Source organism: Microchirus variegatus, assembly GCF_963457635.1.
Source record: "Microchirus variegatus genome assembly, chromosome: 15".
Classification (NCBI taxonomy): Eukaryota; Metazoa; Chordata; class Actinopteri; order Pleuronectiformes; family Soleidae; genus Microchirus; species Microchirus variegatus.
In genome coordinates this window covers 13,082,397-13,097,610 of record NC_139816.1, presented here as the reverse complement: position 1 = coordinate 13,097,610, position 15,214 = coordinate 13,082,397, and the positions used below count along the sequence as shown (strand labels likewise).

At 40.3% G+C, this 15,214-nt stretch overlaps 1 protein-coding gene across 1 annotated transcript in view; it reads left to right on the top strand.

The window, feature by feature from the left end:
- Nucleotides 1-14,852, top strand: part of rttn (rotatin) — a gene marked incomplete at its 3' end in the record, with an annotated part of 31,154 nt that extends 16,302 nt beyond the window's left edge. The window contains exons 27-49 of the mRNA XM_083901543.1: nucleotides 978-1,141; nucleotides 1,536-1,755; nucleotides 2,740-2,871; nucleotides 3,021-3,131; nucleotides 3,405-3,563; nucleotides 4,069-4,146; nucleotides 4,704-4,890; nucleotides 5,056-5,153; nucleotides 5,260-5,347; nucleotides 5,621-5,822; nucleotides 6,140-6,230; nucleotides 6,575-6,773; nucleotides 6,927-7,064; nucleotides 7,792-7,994; nucleotides 8,083-8,188; nucleotides 8,463-8,560; nucleotides 8,787-8,864; nucleotides 9,689-9,815; nucleotides 12,084-12,268; nucleotides 12,472-12,742; nucleotides 14,154-14,257; nucleotides 14,616-14,685; nucleotides 14,773-14,852. Coding sequence (XP_083757669.1) covers nucleotides 978-1,141; nucleotides 1,536-1,755; nucleotides 2,740-2,871; nucleotides 3,021-3,131; nucleotides 3,405-3,563; nucleotides 4,069-4,146; nucleotides 4,704-4,890; nucleotides 5,056-5,153; nucleotides 5,260-5,347; nucleotides 5,621-5,822; nucleotides 6,140-6,230; nucleotides 6,575-6,773; nucleotides 6,927-7,064; nucleotides 7,792-7,994; nucleotides 8,083-8,188; nucleotides 8,463-8,560; nucleotides 8,787-8,864; nucleotides 9,689-9,815; nucleotides 12,084-12,268; nucleotides 12,472-12,742; nucleotides 14,154-14,257; nucleotides 14,616-14,685; nucleotides 14,773-14,852 — 3,189 coding nt within the window. The remainder of the gene's footprint in view (nucleotides 1-977; nucleotides 1,142-1,535; nucleotides 1,756-2,739; nucleotides 2,872-3,020; nucleotides 3,132-3,404; nucleotides 3,564-4,068; nucleotides 4,147-4,703; nucleotides 4,891-5,055; nucleotides 5,154-5,259; nucleotides 5,348-5,620; nucleotides 5,823-6,139; nucleotides 6,231-6,574; nucleotides 6,774-6,926; nucleotides 7,065-7,791; nucleotides 7,995-8,082; nucleotides 8,189-8,462; nucleotides 8,561-8,786; nucleotides 8,865-9,688; nucleotides 9,816-12,083; nucleotides 12,269-12,471; nucleotides 12,743-14,153; nucleotides 14,258-14,615; nucleotides 14,686-14,772) is intronic.
- Nucleotides 14,853-15,214: the final 362 nt, after the last annotated feature.

The following is a 15,214-nucleotide window of genomic DNA, read 5'->3' as shown; positions in this document are numbered from 1 at the left end:
GTGATTTATTATTTCTATTTTTGTCACTATAATGTATGACTATGCAAGTGCATTGCTTTTGATTCAGGTGTGCATAAAAACACAGATCTTTACAGATAACAAGTGTGACCTCATTCATGCTTTTATTTTTTCTTCTCTGCTCCTCCAGGGGAATATATCCTATCTTGAGAGTAGAGTGGGTGGCTTGGTTGTTTATTGTATGTATAAAAAACAAATGGAAATACTAGTTTGAATATATGCTCAGTGTTGTTATTTGTAGTTAACACAATATATAAAAATAGACTCCTCCAACACACAGGGTTATATACCTGTAATCAAAGCTTAAATAAATCACATGCTGTCAGACAAGCCAAACGCATTACTCGCTCATAAAAACAGAAAAACAGTATCACAGCATAATACCCTCAGACCGGTAACAGAGATTTTTCCTGAGCTCTCTTGAAACAAAGTTGAATTCATATTCTTACTGGGGGAAAAGAATCACTACAATGTTTTAGTTGGTAGAGTTGCTTTTAGGATTTAATCAGTCTCACCTTGGCTTTCTCATTAATGTGTGTGTAAACAATAAGCCTTCCCCTGGCAGCTAAAGCGAACTCAGATTGAATGCCTGGTAGGGGTGAACAGCTTTGCTCTGCTCCAACTTTTCTGTAATTACTGAGCTGTTTCAGGAACATCTGTCGCTCCCTTCACTTGCATTAACTGTCTGCTCAGTGTGCACTGCACCATAAGAAATTCTACATTTGAGTTGTAGGGAGAGGAGGAGGTGCTTGCACAGTTGCACCTCATCTGCATCTTCTCTCCATGGGTCAGTTTGTTTGAATTGAAAGGTTGGCAGAACGAGATGAAGATGAAAACGAACGCATCCTTTAGTTAAAAGCAAATATTTTTGACATGAAAGTGAAGCAAATCCACTTATTACATAGTATCCAAAGACAAACTAATAACTCCTGGTGTCTATTCATTTTTCAATCATTCAGGAGAAAGTGTCCCTTCTTAACTTGCTTGTTGTGGAGACCCAGACCGCAAACCAAAGCACAGCAGAAGCACAGGAACTGAAGAATCGTGTCGGCCAGAGACTGCAGAGAGAGCTCACCAGCTTCTTTAATACCTTACTTCTCCATCTATCACACACCACTGACAGGTATTATGATAATACACAAAGACTAGCGACTCTGCAATTAAATGTCAGACCAAGGGTAGTTGGAAAGGTAATTTGTTTTTACATTTTCATACTACAATGGGATAGATAAGGTCTCTGAAGGTATCTTCATCTTGTGTAGAAAATACTAAATCCTGCACTGACTGATGGTCACAGCCAGAAGCACAATCTTTTCGTGTTAAAATGCCAGAATATTGCTATTGCCATTACCACTATAATGTATTATATTTCATTTTTAATTCAAATTCAAACAAATAATGAAATTATTAATATTTGAGTACAGGGAAAGTTCACAGCTGCAAGCTCAGTCATTAAGAACATGAATGTGACCCCCCTGTCTATTTTGTCCGTATTTCACTCTTTTCTGTCTATCCAGGCTGTGTTTGGCATTAGCAGGACGCTTCAAGAGCCAGCTGGCAGTCTGTTTGCTTCGGAGCCTGCGGGTGTCTGATGCTCCGCGTTTCTATGGCCTTCCCAGCCTGGAGAGGACACTGCAGGGCATGGTCTGCCTCACTGCCCACCCTGGCTGGAGCTCCCACTGCCTCGATCTGGAGCCCTCCTCCCTGTGCTCAAAGTATCTCAGCGGGCTGTTGGAGGTGGGTGTCTGTGTTTATGTGTGCCACGTATGTTCATCTCTGTGTCTGCACAGTATCATGCATGCCATGCCTTGCATGGGCATATGCCACATTCCTGCCCTTTGATCTCTTGATAATTAATAAAACGGAAAAGCACAGAACTTTCTAAGGAATTAATTAAAATTAAGCAAAATATGGTTATGGGACATGCAATACTTGCAATACATAAACATGTCATTGATTAGATGTGCCACACTGAAGCTGATGAGATTAATCAGCCCTGCTTATTCCATCTGTTCAGTTATTCAACAGTCCATAAAACAATAGTGTAACACAGTGTAGACCAGCTGGTATGTGTAGCAGTCCTCAGCATTGAGGTGTCCATAGTTGTATTTGTGCTTGGGAATTAAGCCCCCTGTGTAATAGGCAATTATGTTGACACAATGGGCAGCTTTCATGGACATGAATTAGGATCGGATTTAGAATGGAGGTTAATTTCTATTTGTGAACATCTCCAGTTGCACCCAGCATCTCTATGACAACAACTGGATGTTTCACTTTTTCACCTGAGCCTTCTCAGCCCTCTGACTCTCCTCTTACCCAGTACTCCTGGAACTGTAGGGCCCTAAAGCGCAGCAGGCCTTGAGCTCCTCCGTCTTCATTTGTTCCTTAGTGCAGTCCCACATCCTGGTGGTGCATCAAAGAACAGTAATTAGTCTCTGCTGTATGTAGCTTTGTGATGCAGTGAGTTGCATGACAAGGATACTGTAATGACAGTCAGGAACAAGTAGTTCAGTCAGCTGACTCTGCCTTTGGTGTTCAGATGTAAACACAAACTGGGCGCAACATGTGATCACAACTACTCACCAAATCCAATTATTTTGCATTTTGCCAGCTATGTTTTTTCAGGATGAGATAGTCTGGAATTAAAATAAAATACATGATTTCACTGCAGTGTTCATTGAAAAATGCATATTCCCAATGTAATCTGTGTGCTTTGCTCAGGTGATTTCCTCATTTTATGTTGAGTGGGGAGGCAACTCTATGTCTTTCATGGGGAAAGGTGTGACAAAGAATGCTGTCATCTGCTTGCTTCACTTGTCCCATGAGATGTTGGCAGCTGAAAACAAGGACAAGGCAAGTGTTACCAGTGTGTGTAGTGCTGTGATGACACTGATACAAAAGTGACCATAACCACATTTGCTGTAAATAGTCACACGTTTTGACTGAGAATGATCATATCACATCAAAATAATATTTCTCTTTTCTTTATTTTCTGCATTAAGAACTTCATATCCCAGTGGTCTTTGGGAAATGATGGAGCTGCTGAGGAGACGAGTGCCTCTCAGCTGGGTTTGGCCTGGCTCATCCCACTATGGGTAGACCGAGACCAAGAGGTATAGCAGATTTCTTTAACTTAATGCTTATGCTTTAAATTTATAGGACTTGTCCAACAAGTCACAGACTAAAAAGCACATGACAGCTTATCATACCATACTCATAAATCATATGAGCTTCCTTGAGAAGACAGACTTTTCTTTCACTTTGTTCTACCACTTTTTATGTAGCAGATGTGAACCCATCACTGAGGTTGTTACTTTGTCTCATTATCCGCCTGTATATTTCTATCTATATCTTCAAACATTGAAATTTCTCTCTTTTCACACCAGGTGAGGTTTGCCAGTTTGGCTTTGGGTGCAGCTTTGTCCTCGGTGCCCAGCGGATGCCAAGCTCTTTGCACGAGTTGTCAGAACATCAGTGGAGGACTGTGGGGCACATTACTCAATATCGTTCTTGATCAGCAGGAGAGCAGCATGGTCCGGAGAGAGGTACAATGTTAGAACTGAATTGTACTCTTGTTTTTGTCTTGTTTTTATTTTATTTGTTATTCATACTGCTTCATCGGAAAAAAATAACTTCTTCCAAGGATGGGCCAAAAGTGAGAACACATCATTGTTTATTTTTCTATTTTCAGAGGCGATTGACAAATGATAAATTAATTCATTGTCAAAACACATCACCCTCTGTTGCGTTGCCCCTAAATCACTTTTCAGTTTTAAATTAAGTTTACACAACACCGTGACAGGAAGGCATATTTCACTTTCATCAGTGGTCAAAAAGAATGGCTGGCTTTTTTATGTATTACCGGTCAAATACAGGCAGATGGCACTGTTCTGATGCAGTCTAACTTGATTCTGTGTGTGTGTGTGTGTGTGTGTGTGTGTGTGTGTGCGTGTGTGTGTGCGCGTGTGCGTGTGTGCGTGCGTGCGTGCGTGTGTGCGTGTGTGCGTGTGTGCATGTGCGCATCCTCTTTTATGGAATGTGTGTGTCCAGGCTACATTTATCCTGCAGAACTTGCTTGTGATGCCCATGCCTGCCAACGCAGAGGAGGCCAAGGACTCCAACTGGCAGGTCAGCAGCTTTGCCAGCGTAATAAAAAGCTTTTATAGACCATGAACTGTTTCTTTCTCTCTGTCTCTTTTTCTGTTTATATCTCCTCCTGCTTCTAACTCTCCTCTCTTGTTGACCTGGAGGGTCAAATGAGGGGTGCTTCTAGAATTGAAGCTCCTCTGGGGTGCAGGACTGCAATACTGGCATTCAGAGTAATTAACTCAAAACATCAATCGCATCCTAATTTTTTATGCAGGGAATGACAAAATGTTATCTTGGTGTTTAAAAATCTGTCTATATAAAATTGGGCTGCACAGAAAAATAAAGTATTACATTGACTGCAATGCAGGGTTTAATAACAATGAGAAACTAGTATGCATTCAGTAAATGTGAAATGTCAATGTTATATCACTGCCACAGCTAAGCAAAGTACATTTCAGCTCACTGTTTAGTGTAGAAAATATCTAGTGACAAAGGTAAAACTAATTGGATTTTACTTTTATCCTATCTGTGTTTAACCCGTACTCTGACTACTATGGAACTGGGACTCTGCATCTTTCCCCACTTTCAATATCCAGCACCCATGTGTCCATGATGAGGTGTCCGGTGTCTCTTTGGTGGGTCTGCCAGCACTCCAGGCTCTGCTCTACCACTGTCAGTACTTCCAGCATGTGGCTCTCTCTGCCTCGGTTTGTTACAGAGGGAGGTACACTTTCCACCTACAACCAGTTAGCAGTGGCAGCACTCAGGAGAGTGACTCACTGGGTAAGCTATGCTTCTTCTGTCTATATCTAATTACATCCTCATTACACTACAAAGAAAGAAAAATATTCATGGATTTGATAACATGGACCTGAAATGTTGTTACCACTCATTTCATATTTTTTTCTACCCACATATTAACCCATGTTTGTGCATATGCTTGTCTAGATTCTGAGAACTCTCTGTGGTTGTGGAGATGTGACCCACCAGCATCCACTGTCAATTCCAGGAGACCCTCCAGCTCCCTATCTACATCCAGTACCTCAGTCAGCAAATCTCCTGTATCTTCTCATTCACAAATCAACAAAAAAGAGAAAACCCCAGCTCATTTAAATGAAAGTGATGCTCACATCTTCTTGTTTTCCATGACAGATAAGAGGTTCAGAGCCACTCACCAGTAAAGCTCTCTCTTCACTGAGCATCTCAGAAGATACACCAGCCAGCAGGCTCATGGCTCAAGGTACCACAGACAGGCTGTGTGTAGTAGTTCCTCATAGTATTTTTTAGTTCCTTACACTGTATAACCCTTCATCTTATGTTCCTTTAGAAGCAGTAAGCCTCATTGTCATTTATGATAATTGATAACTTAATATATTTCCCACTTGCATTTTTACAGTTCTCTGATATTTGAAAGTGATTTTTTTTTCAACATGTGGTGTCATAAATGCTGGGCAGATGGGATTCACACACAGAGGAGGCTTCTCTATTAGCTTTCTATTGATGTGTCTTGTAGGCCAGAGTGACACAGACACCAGCGACTCTATTACCTCCCAAGATTCTCGACAGGCTGAGCCCTCAGCCGCCGAACCAGTTGTCATGGTAACTCCCGACCTCCTGATGGCCCACTGTGGCCTGCTGACTAATCTGCTGTCCATCCTGTCAGATTTCACTCTCACTGCCATCAGACACAACCAGCTCCTCCAAGCCCTGGCCAGGTAAGAGGTCACATGCTCATTCAACTTTGCCTCTCTAATGTTTTTGTCAGGAGTGACAAAATACCTGTTATATCTAGCTACAGCATATCACACTGTCATTGCTTATAGCTGATACATGGATTTTGCCAGTGTAAAAATACACCCTGTAAAATCAGTTGAAATGTTTGTTTTATTTTCTATCATCATGAGAAATATTATAAATATGTACACTGTGTGTATATTTTATTGAGAAGATAATTAATGTTAATTGTAGCCTTAATCCCCTCTAGCTAATCTCTTAAAAACACAACTCCCACCATGTTACTTCTCTCTTTCAGTCTGGTGGATATCAGGCCCATTGAGAAATGTCTAAATGAGCTAAATTCACCCAACGTGCTACCCGGCGAGCGAGAAGTTATCAAGAGCCAGGTAAGAAACACCTTGAGAGACAGTTCCAAAGAGTTTTTTCCCCAACTTAATAAGAAAAATGTTTTCATTAGTACTGCTTAAAAACATGGGCTGTTATGTTTCAGTTCAGCGATGTCTGAGGGTAACTCCAGATTTTAGTGTGGGTGGAATAAACATTGCTTTTGCAGCATGGGAATTATTTTGTCATTGTTTATTTTTTGTCTTCAGAATGAATTTATTGTTTTTTAAACTTTGCACATATTTTCACCGTTTCCTGTACCTTACCTGTATGATAAAGTTGTACATGTGTGCTTACATGCTTGTTTGGTGAATCTTTGTCAATTTATCTGTGCATATGTTTTTAGTTTGTCACCCTAATGCAGTTCCTGTCCAGCTTCTCAAAGCTGCTGCAGTCATGCGTCACAGTGAGCCAAGACATTATTCCAGAACTGGATTTTCTGAAACATCTGTTGACTCCTCTGGTTTCAGTGCTCACGCTGGACATTAAAGGACTAGGTCAGATTCTCAATGTTGAATTTAAACTGAACATGATTAAGTTGGAAAGTTCCTTCTCCTCCTTTGCCACAGTGCTTCAGATGAGAGTACTATGTAGACATTTATACCACACTGTCTGCATCGTTCCACTGTGAGATCTGTGTGTGGCTTTGTGGCTGTTTCGTGTCATAAAATGTGTGACTCACTCTTTCCCCTCTTCAGATGCAGGTACCCAGGACACGGTTTGTCTGTGCTGGGCAGACGTGTTTATGCTTCTGGCTACTCTGGTGAGTAGGGACAGCTCAGCAGCTTACCCATCTGTCTCTGCTGTGCTGGGGAAATGCTGGCGGACATTTGCAGGTACACCGAAGCTCTGCTCTGTTTGCATGTGGGTGTGCGCTTACATGTTAAAGTGAGTTAATAAAAGTGGTGGAATTGATTATTCCAGTACAGGCTTCAGCATTAGTTGTTAAATTGTATATATATTATACATACCCTTTTAAAATGTGCAATAGCAAATTCATGTATGGTGATGGAGCTTGATGGAACATACAACTTAAGATAACAAAGACTAAACACAAAAGGTGCTTCAAGTACACACAACACGACCAAATACATACAAACGACAAGAGTAGAACAAAATCATCAGAATTTGAATTTTAGGTTTTGAGCAGTCTTGATTATATTGGAAATATTGTTGCACAGTTGTTGCACCATTACTGTGTTTATTAACTTCCTAGAACAGATGCCAGGAGAAGATAATTGCATCCTCTCCTTACACAACCTCTACTCCTCCCACTCATCGTTCTCTGTGATTAATGGCACAGCAGGGAAATCTGATGAGTCCTGTAAAAGATGAATGCTGATTCTGTGTGTGTACATGTTTATGTTATCTGGTTGTCTGCTGATGCATTTGAATTGTGTGTGAAGTGTGTTCTCTACCAATGCGACAAATACTGTTTCTCACTGGCAAAGGATTAACGGGATTCGCCTGTTTGTCTTGCCATGATTCAGTCAGTGCTGCAATGAAGTTACATTGTTTGACTACAACTTTTTTTTTTTTTTTTTTTTTCTCTTGTATTTGCAGGAACTTTGTCAGTGTGTGTGACTGAGAGGTTTGCAGACCCTCTTCTCTACACGGTGGCTCTGCAGTTTCTCTGCACGTTATTCACAGAGGAGACAAAGAGTCGCGGTGTCGAAGCCGCAGCCTCTGACTCCACGTATGCAACTTCTTTGTCTGATATTGTCAATGGTTCCTCAGCCACCCAGTTGTGTGAGCTACTACTGCAGGTATGTGAAAGTGATTTACATCAACACAAGAGCTGGTATTGATGAAGTTTGTGGTTATGTGGATTGGTCACTGTCTTTCTTTGCCTAGAGTTTTGATAAAAGGACCTCTCAGGACCCTTTAAAGAAGTTGACAGGTGGAGCTTTGATGACACTGCTCGCCTGCAGTCCCACGGCTCAGAACCATGCAGCCAAAGGTAAAGACCCAATTTTTAGTGAAGCAATATTTGTAATTGATTTATTTTCTTTAATTGAATTCAGTGGTTCTCCTTAAGAGATGTTTAGCCTCATCTTCATTAAACACATTTTGACCCTATCCCGGATTGTAAAAGCATCTTAAAATCATTAAATGCATCTTTCTGACAATCATGCTGCATACCCTATTGTCAATTTCACGATAACTTGAGTTAAACTAAATTGATTCTGTATCATTTTGTCCTCTTTTGGACCTCCAACCTCCCTGTGTTCCAGCTGGTTTAATTGACAGCTGTGTGGAGCAAATGAAGCAGGCTATTTCCCAGCTCCACCTGGAGTCAGTCCGACCCAGCAAGGCTTCTCACCGCAAAAAGGTGAGCAGAGACTGGCTGGAAATTTCCAGTCTCAGCATTTCTGTACTCCATGTTTTTTATTCCAATGGGTTGGTACAAAACAATCTGAATTCAGCATGAACAAGATTTAGGATAAATATTATGAACACTAAATTGCTGCTTTGAGCATTGAATGTTTAGAAAAATGTGATTTTAACTTGGGACAATCAGAAATATTGATCTTTGTTTTGTCAATTTATATCATCAGGAAGAGGGCCATTTCAAGGAACTGAAACTGACTGTGGAGATCCTGCGGAGTGCTCTTTACCGCAACGATGAATGCAAAGTGAGCCTCTGTGTCTGCCTTTTAATTCCCCTCTGCTAATTGTTTTTTAATGGAACCTCGGCGCATAAATGCCTGTAAATGAGAATCGCCTAAATGTGTGTGGCCCTGCTCACATCTCAGCAAGTTTAGCTTCTTAAACACTGTAATGGCATTACTTACAAAGTGTATTAGCTGGTCTTCATTTTCTAAGTGGCTTTCCTGTCACTGGTGGTTACCTTAGACTAAATAGCCAGGGAGCTTCGACGGCAGTGCTCACTCTGCAATTATTCTGCACCCCATGTTTTCTCCCTGCACACTTACTCATGTAATATTGAGGCATTTTATGTTGATTGCTTCCATCTGTGTTTGTGCAAATCAGGGTTTTTAGAATATGCATTATTATTTTAACCAGTTGTGCATCTGCAATCACATACATGACTTTATGTGAGCATTATTCTGTGTGCTGTTTGTAGGGGCTGTGTATTGGTAAGAATCTGGCAAAACGATATATCTTGATAAAAGGATGATGGATACATTATATCACAAATCGAGATATATGTTGGAATCCCATAATAATGTCTCATGCATGAAGAATATTCAGTTTTGTTTGTGTAGTGAGAGGAGTGGAAGGGGGGGAAGGAGGAAGGGTAGAAGACTCACTGCCATCTTTCTGTTGGAGGCTTAAATCCAACATAAAACTACAATCAAGTATTTCCTATGTATTGATACAGTGCTTCAAAAAGTCAACACAATATCACTCCATGACACATCAGTCTTTTCTTACACTTCTAGTAGAGTGTGTATGTTGGTTTAATGTGTGTGTATACATTTGTATTTATGTTTAGGTGGTGGCCTCAGATGCTCGCCTCACACAAACCCTCTATGCTCTTTGGCCTTGGTTCCTGCTGGACGACCCCACCATGGAGGCAGTACTGGAGCTCCTTTGCGTCTATACGGCCGACTGCACCACAGGTCTTTATGTGTGTGTCTGTCTGGTCTGTCTGTATGTCCATGTGTTTGCGCAGGCACTGTGCCTGGCCCGTGCCTGCCCATTGCCTCTGTCTGCGGTTAGCAATCTGACTGAGTCACACACACTTTGCACTAAGAGCCTCGTTGTCTTCTCCAGTGACCACTGTCAACATTGTGTTCCACTGTATAAGACCAGCGCCTGCCAGTCACAATGGACACAGTGTCGGGATGTTGGGATCAAGTTGTATGGCTTTATGTATGGTAACTGGCTTCAGACCAGTGAGAGATGATGTGGGGAATGATAGTGTCTCTGTGTAGTCTGAGATGGTGTCCCATCATGCAAGAGCTGTGGAGGTGGAAATCAAAAAAAAAAAGAAGCTTTTTGATTGTGGACTTTGATAAACGTCACATAGCCTCTTTGATGTATTGTTGTGTGGCTGCATGCATGTGTAGCTGGTGTAGTTGTGCAATGGAAATCAATTTCATCGGTGGAAGGAAGGAAGTTACATGTACACCAAACTCTCATGAACATTTCTGTGTCTGTGTGTGTCTCTGTTTGATTGACACTGGTGCCTCTGTGAGTGCCTGTCTGATCTAAACTCACCCACTTTAGACCTCCTGTAAGTTCAAGCTGTGGAGCACCAGAATTCAGTGAAGTCAGGCACAGTATTTCCCTAAAGGTTAACAGAACAGCAGGTTGCATTCAGGCTGCATGCAGCCAGATTTGCTATTACACCATCCACCCTCAGGCTACTGTTTCCTCTCTGGAGACTCCTACAGTTCTACTGAATGTTTCATCTGCAGTCTACATCCTTCATCCAGGCCTTTTGTTTCCACTGCTAGTTCAAGTTTGATTGTTTTTATCTTATCTTATTTCCATATATATTTTTGTGGCAGCCTGAAAAGTCACTGCCACAAACACACAGAGAATTTACCATTTTTTTTTTACACTTATATACAATGTTCAGCACTGTATGATGCAGTGTTTTGAAAATGAATCACATATGAGCAGCAGATATATGTCTCTGTCTCACATCACTAAAGCAGACCTCCCTTGTCGGTTTCACTGTACATCTTTCTTGACAGATATTGAGATCACCTCAGGCTACATCAGCCTACGCCCGTTGCCGTGTGTTACCATTTCAGGATTTGCATAACCAACTAGCTGTCATGTTCTCCAATACGCAACATCAATCAATGTCAGACTATGTCTTCTCTGTATTTTTCATGTAATCTACTACTGCAGCAATTAGTCATGTCGGTGATACTGGTTTAAATGTGTTGCCAAGTAAGAGATTGTTTTTTGTTTTTTTTGCACCTCTTAATTTGTGTTAACAGCACCGATTGGCCAATTTGTTGTAGAATAAAATGTAGGGCTAAATGATTTCTATCCCTCCCTGAGTCAGGAGGATATAATGTTGTGAAATAGATGTTGTGGTAAAATATTATTCTAGGATATTTGAAAATAGGAGAATAGATTTAAAAGTTAATGTAACACATTTCATTTAGCACCTTTTAAAACCAGAAGTAGTTTTTCTTGAGTAGTAAGAAGCCATACAGTGTAAATTTGGTGATGCACACAATATCAGTGTCAAACATTTGATACTCCTCAACCCCAGTTGTAGCTATTTGAGCGCTTTTATGATGAGTGCAAATGAAAAACCAGTGAAGTAATGAGAAACATTCAATGCGTTTAATCTGCTCAAAGCTGCAAAACCCATTACCTGTAAACTCGCGCTGTGGTGAAATGACCACAAAGTTCCCCTCCTCTTTATCATTTTTGTCATTTGGCTAGACATCTTTATCAAGAAAAACAAACTGTACCTGCAGCTGTGCGGATATGTTTTGATGTAGTGAGCAGACAGCCATGCAGCAGGTCAGTCTTTATTGTTGTAGCTATGAGTGCTGGCTGCTCAGTGAGCTCTCATAAGAAGCAACCAGTTCCAACAAAAAGAGGAAAAGTGTTTCTGTGTTTATATCTGACTTTTCTTGATGCTAAAAGTGGTGAGTGCAGCTACTCGGAACAGGTAGGAGTACAACATAAAAGGATTTATAAAGTTTTAGTGATGTTTTGCCATTTGGCTAACTTAAGCTGCTGTTTGTTAATTCTTGTACATGCAATAATGCAGATAAGCTGTGCTCCAGATGTGCTTACCGTTGGTCATTGAATGTGTTTGTAGACTAGCATGTGTGTCCATTGGTGTGTTATGGATTTAGATGTTTAAATAACGTTTACATGAAATAATGTGTTGTGTTTCTCCTTTCTCCTAGCATGCAGTTCGGTCTGCGGAACTGTTCTCTCCGTATCAAAAGGCACCTCCAGCAGCTCCTTGATGCTCGCTGTCATGAAGCTGGCCTCAGGGGTCGCCCCAGACAACAGCGCAATCCAGAAGCTCGCCTTCGCTCTCTTGACCAACCTTGCAATGTCCCGCGACTGTAGGGGCGTCCTGCTAAAGGTCTTCAAATTTTCCATATTGAAGAGCGATTAAAGCAGTAGAACATAATTTTATAAATGCATTACTTAAAAGATACTTTTGAAACATAGTTGTTATATGCGTGAGAGCTCTTACATTTGTCTAGCTTTGCCTCAAATATGTTACACACCAGGGACCAGTTCGTCATTCCCTGTTTTTCTGATCCTGAAATGCTTTATTCTCAGAATAACTTCCTGCAAGCCTTCACCTCGGTGCCGACACCTAGAGCAGGTGGTGTTAAGGCCATGTCTGTAGCTGGTGGTGGGAGTTTATTGACTCTGTGGTTGAAGCTGCTGCTCAGTCTCTCGTTTGCTGAAGACATCCAACAGAGTATCCTGAGGGTAAACGGTGTCCTGGAACTGCTGGCAGGCTTGGCTCCACACCGGCGCCACGCACTGCTCATCCTTCACAACCTCTGCTTCTGTCCTGCCAACAAGCCCCACGTGATCGCCAATGGTATGAACGTTTTATCCTTACTGATTACTGGTTCTATGAATCCTGGATCACCACTAGAGCATCTGATCACTTAGAATCCTCGTTGTCTTGCAAGAAGGTTCTGTAGGAACTGATCCTCAAATGATCTGAGAAGATAAGACTTCTCTGTGGGCCATCTGGGTTCACAGGTGACTTTGTTAGTATAAGATACTCGACCCAAGCATGCGTGAGCGGGAAGGTGTTCTGTAGTAAATGTATACAATATTTTCTTGTTTTGATTTAGTTGTGTAGATCATCAGCCTCCTCATACGTGTTGTAATTTAGGAGATATGTTTTCCCTAGCTATCACTATTTATGCTAAGCTAACCTTTCCCCAGCTCCCTGCTTATAGCAAAAGAATTTGCAATTTGTCAATCTGCTCATCAAGAGAAAATCTCAGCAAGATGGACAAATAAGTCTATCAATCAAAACTATTGACTATTCTCTAAGTTTCTGTCACACTCCATTCTCTCAGTGGAAATAAATTGACAGAAAGTTCTATTTTTTTGTCTAGTCTCTCGTTCAAGACTAAAGTGTATTCAGAACCGGGAAGTATTAATCAATAAGAGTAATTGGCTGTTACAAATAGTAAAAAATAACCAAAACCAAGTAAATGTATTGCCACAAATATGTCAGAAAGAAAGAAAACAGCAGGTGCACAGTGTATGTATGAAGATGATTCACGTCAATGGAAAAAAAAAGAGACAAAGAGGAAGTTGCAGAGAAGATGAAAACACATTGTATGTTCCCCACTCGTACACTGTTCAATGCGAGCAGCACGTGGGAGTTGTGGGCCCAGGTGGTTGGAATGTGTTGCAACATTGTTTTTGTTTCCTGAGAACTTCCTTTGTCTGCGAAATCAAACATCATCTCATTACTCCATGCATCTGATAAGGCCTCATTGCCACTTCTTAATGTTTACACGAACAAACTAAAAGCAAATTGAAACCACTGTGGTTTTGAGGTTTGGCAGTTGCGAACTACGTGTTATAAAATATTTATTAAAATTTTTCTTTATGATGTGTTTTTTGGGTCAATGCTTTTCTACAGTTTATGCTAATATATATATATATATAATATATATAATGTGTGTATATGTGTGTATATATGTGTATATATATATATATATATATATATATACATATATAATATATATAATGTGTGTATATATGTGTATATATATATATATACATATATAATATATATAATGTGTGTATATATGTATATATATATATAAAGTACAGTACATATACAAGTATATATATATATATATTATATTTTTAAAATCTGGATTTTTTACTGTCACACTCTGATTCCAAATTGAATAATATTGATTTTCTTCTGCAAAGTTAGGGTTATCTCACAATTGATGAATGCCTCTGATTATCATCAGATAAAGCCATGAAAGCCTTGCTGTGCTGTCTGGAAAGTAAAGACTTGGAGATTCGCTGCATGGGCTCTTCTGCAATTTGGGCGTTGCTGCATAACAATCAACGGGTACACACACACACATTTACATGCATGCCCCCGAGCACTTAAAGTTTATTTTACTATGTTTATTGCCTCATATTTGAGTTTATTGGTGATATATGTCAAGTCAAATCTTGGCGTGGCTTCATGCTCTTTGGTTCTATGACATTGATCTCCTGTACTTTATCTTATTGAACAGATTTAGCACCTGGTACTTATTTCAAGGTCTCCGAGCTTCAGTGTTATAGGTCGCTATGGATGAAAATAAATAAATCTGCTTCAAATCTTCATACATACAGCCCAATTTTCCCCTCAGTATTCTAAAACTCTCATAGCTGCAGTCAACTCTTCCTAATTTCTCTTTGCTAATTTCCCCTCAAAAAAGGCCAAGACAACTTTAAAGTGTTCCTCTATACGTGTGAGGATTGAGGAGGCACATGCCATCTCTAAAAAAGGTATGCATTTATTACCTGTTAATAAACCTCATTATATTTCGATTTTAAATAGTTGACATTCAAGTTTCCTTTTCCTCCAAACTGCAGATGCAGAGAGACCGAAGGAACCGATGAGTGCCTATCTGTTAAAGTGCCTTGAAAACCTTTCCCAGCTGCTAAATAGCTGATTGTATATATAGTTTTGTTTTTGTATCATGTTTTGTACTTATCAAATAATAAATTGTTTCATTTTTTAGAAAGATAAGTTGTGTGTTTAAAAAAACAGAACAAAAAGAAAAGAAAACTGCTACTGTGGTTAAAAAATGATTTGAACTGCCATGAACCATTTAAACCAATGTTGCTTTTCACTGCTAATGTGACTTTGCCAAATTGTGCTGAACCACAGCACAGCTTCAAAGTAATTGCTACCATCAGCGTGTCAACATGCTTAATGGAAATGCCAGTGTTGATGTTAAGCCGGTGAACATTCACTGATGTGCTTTTTTTCAGGTGGATAAAATGTCTGATTAAAGTCATGGCAATTCATCGT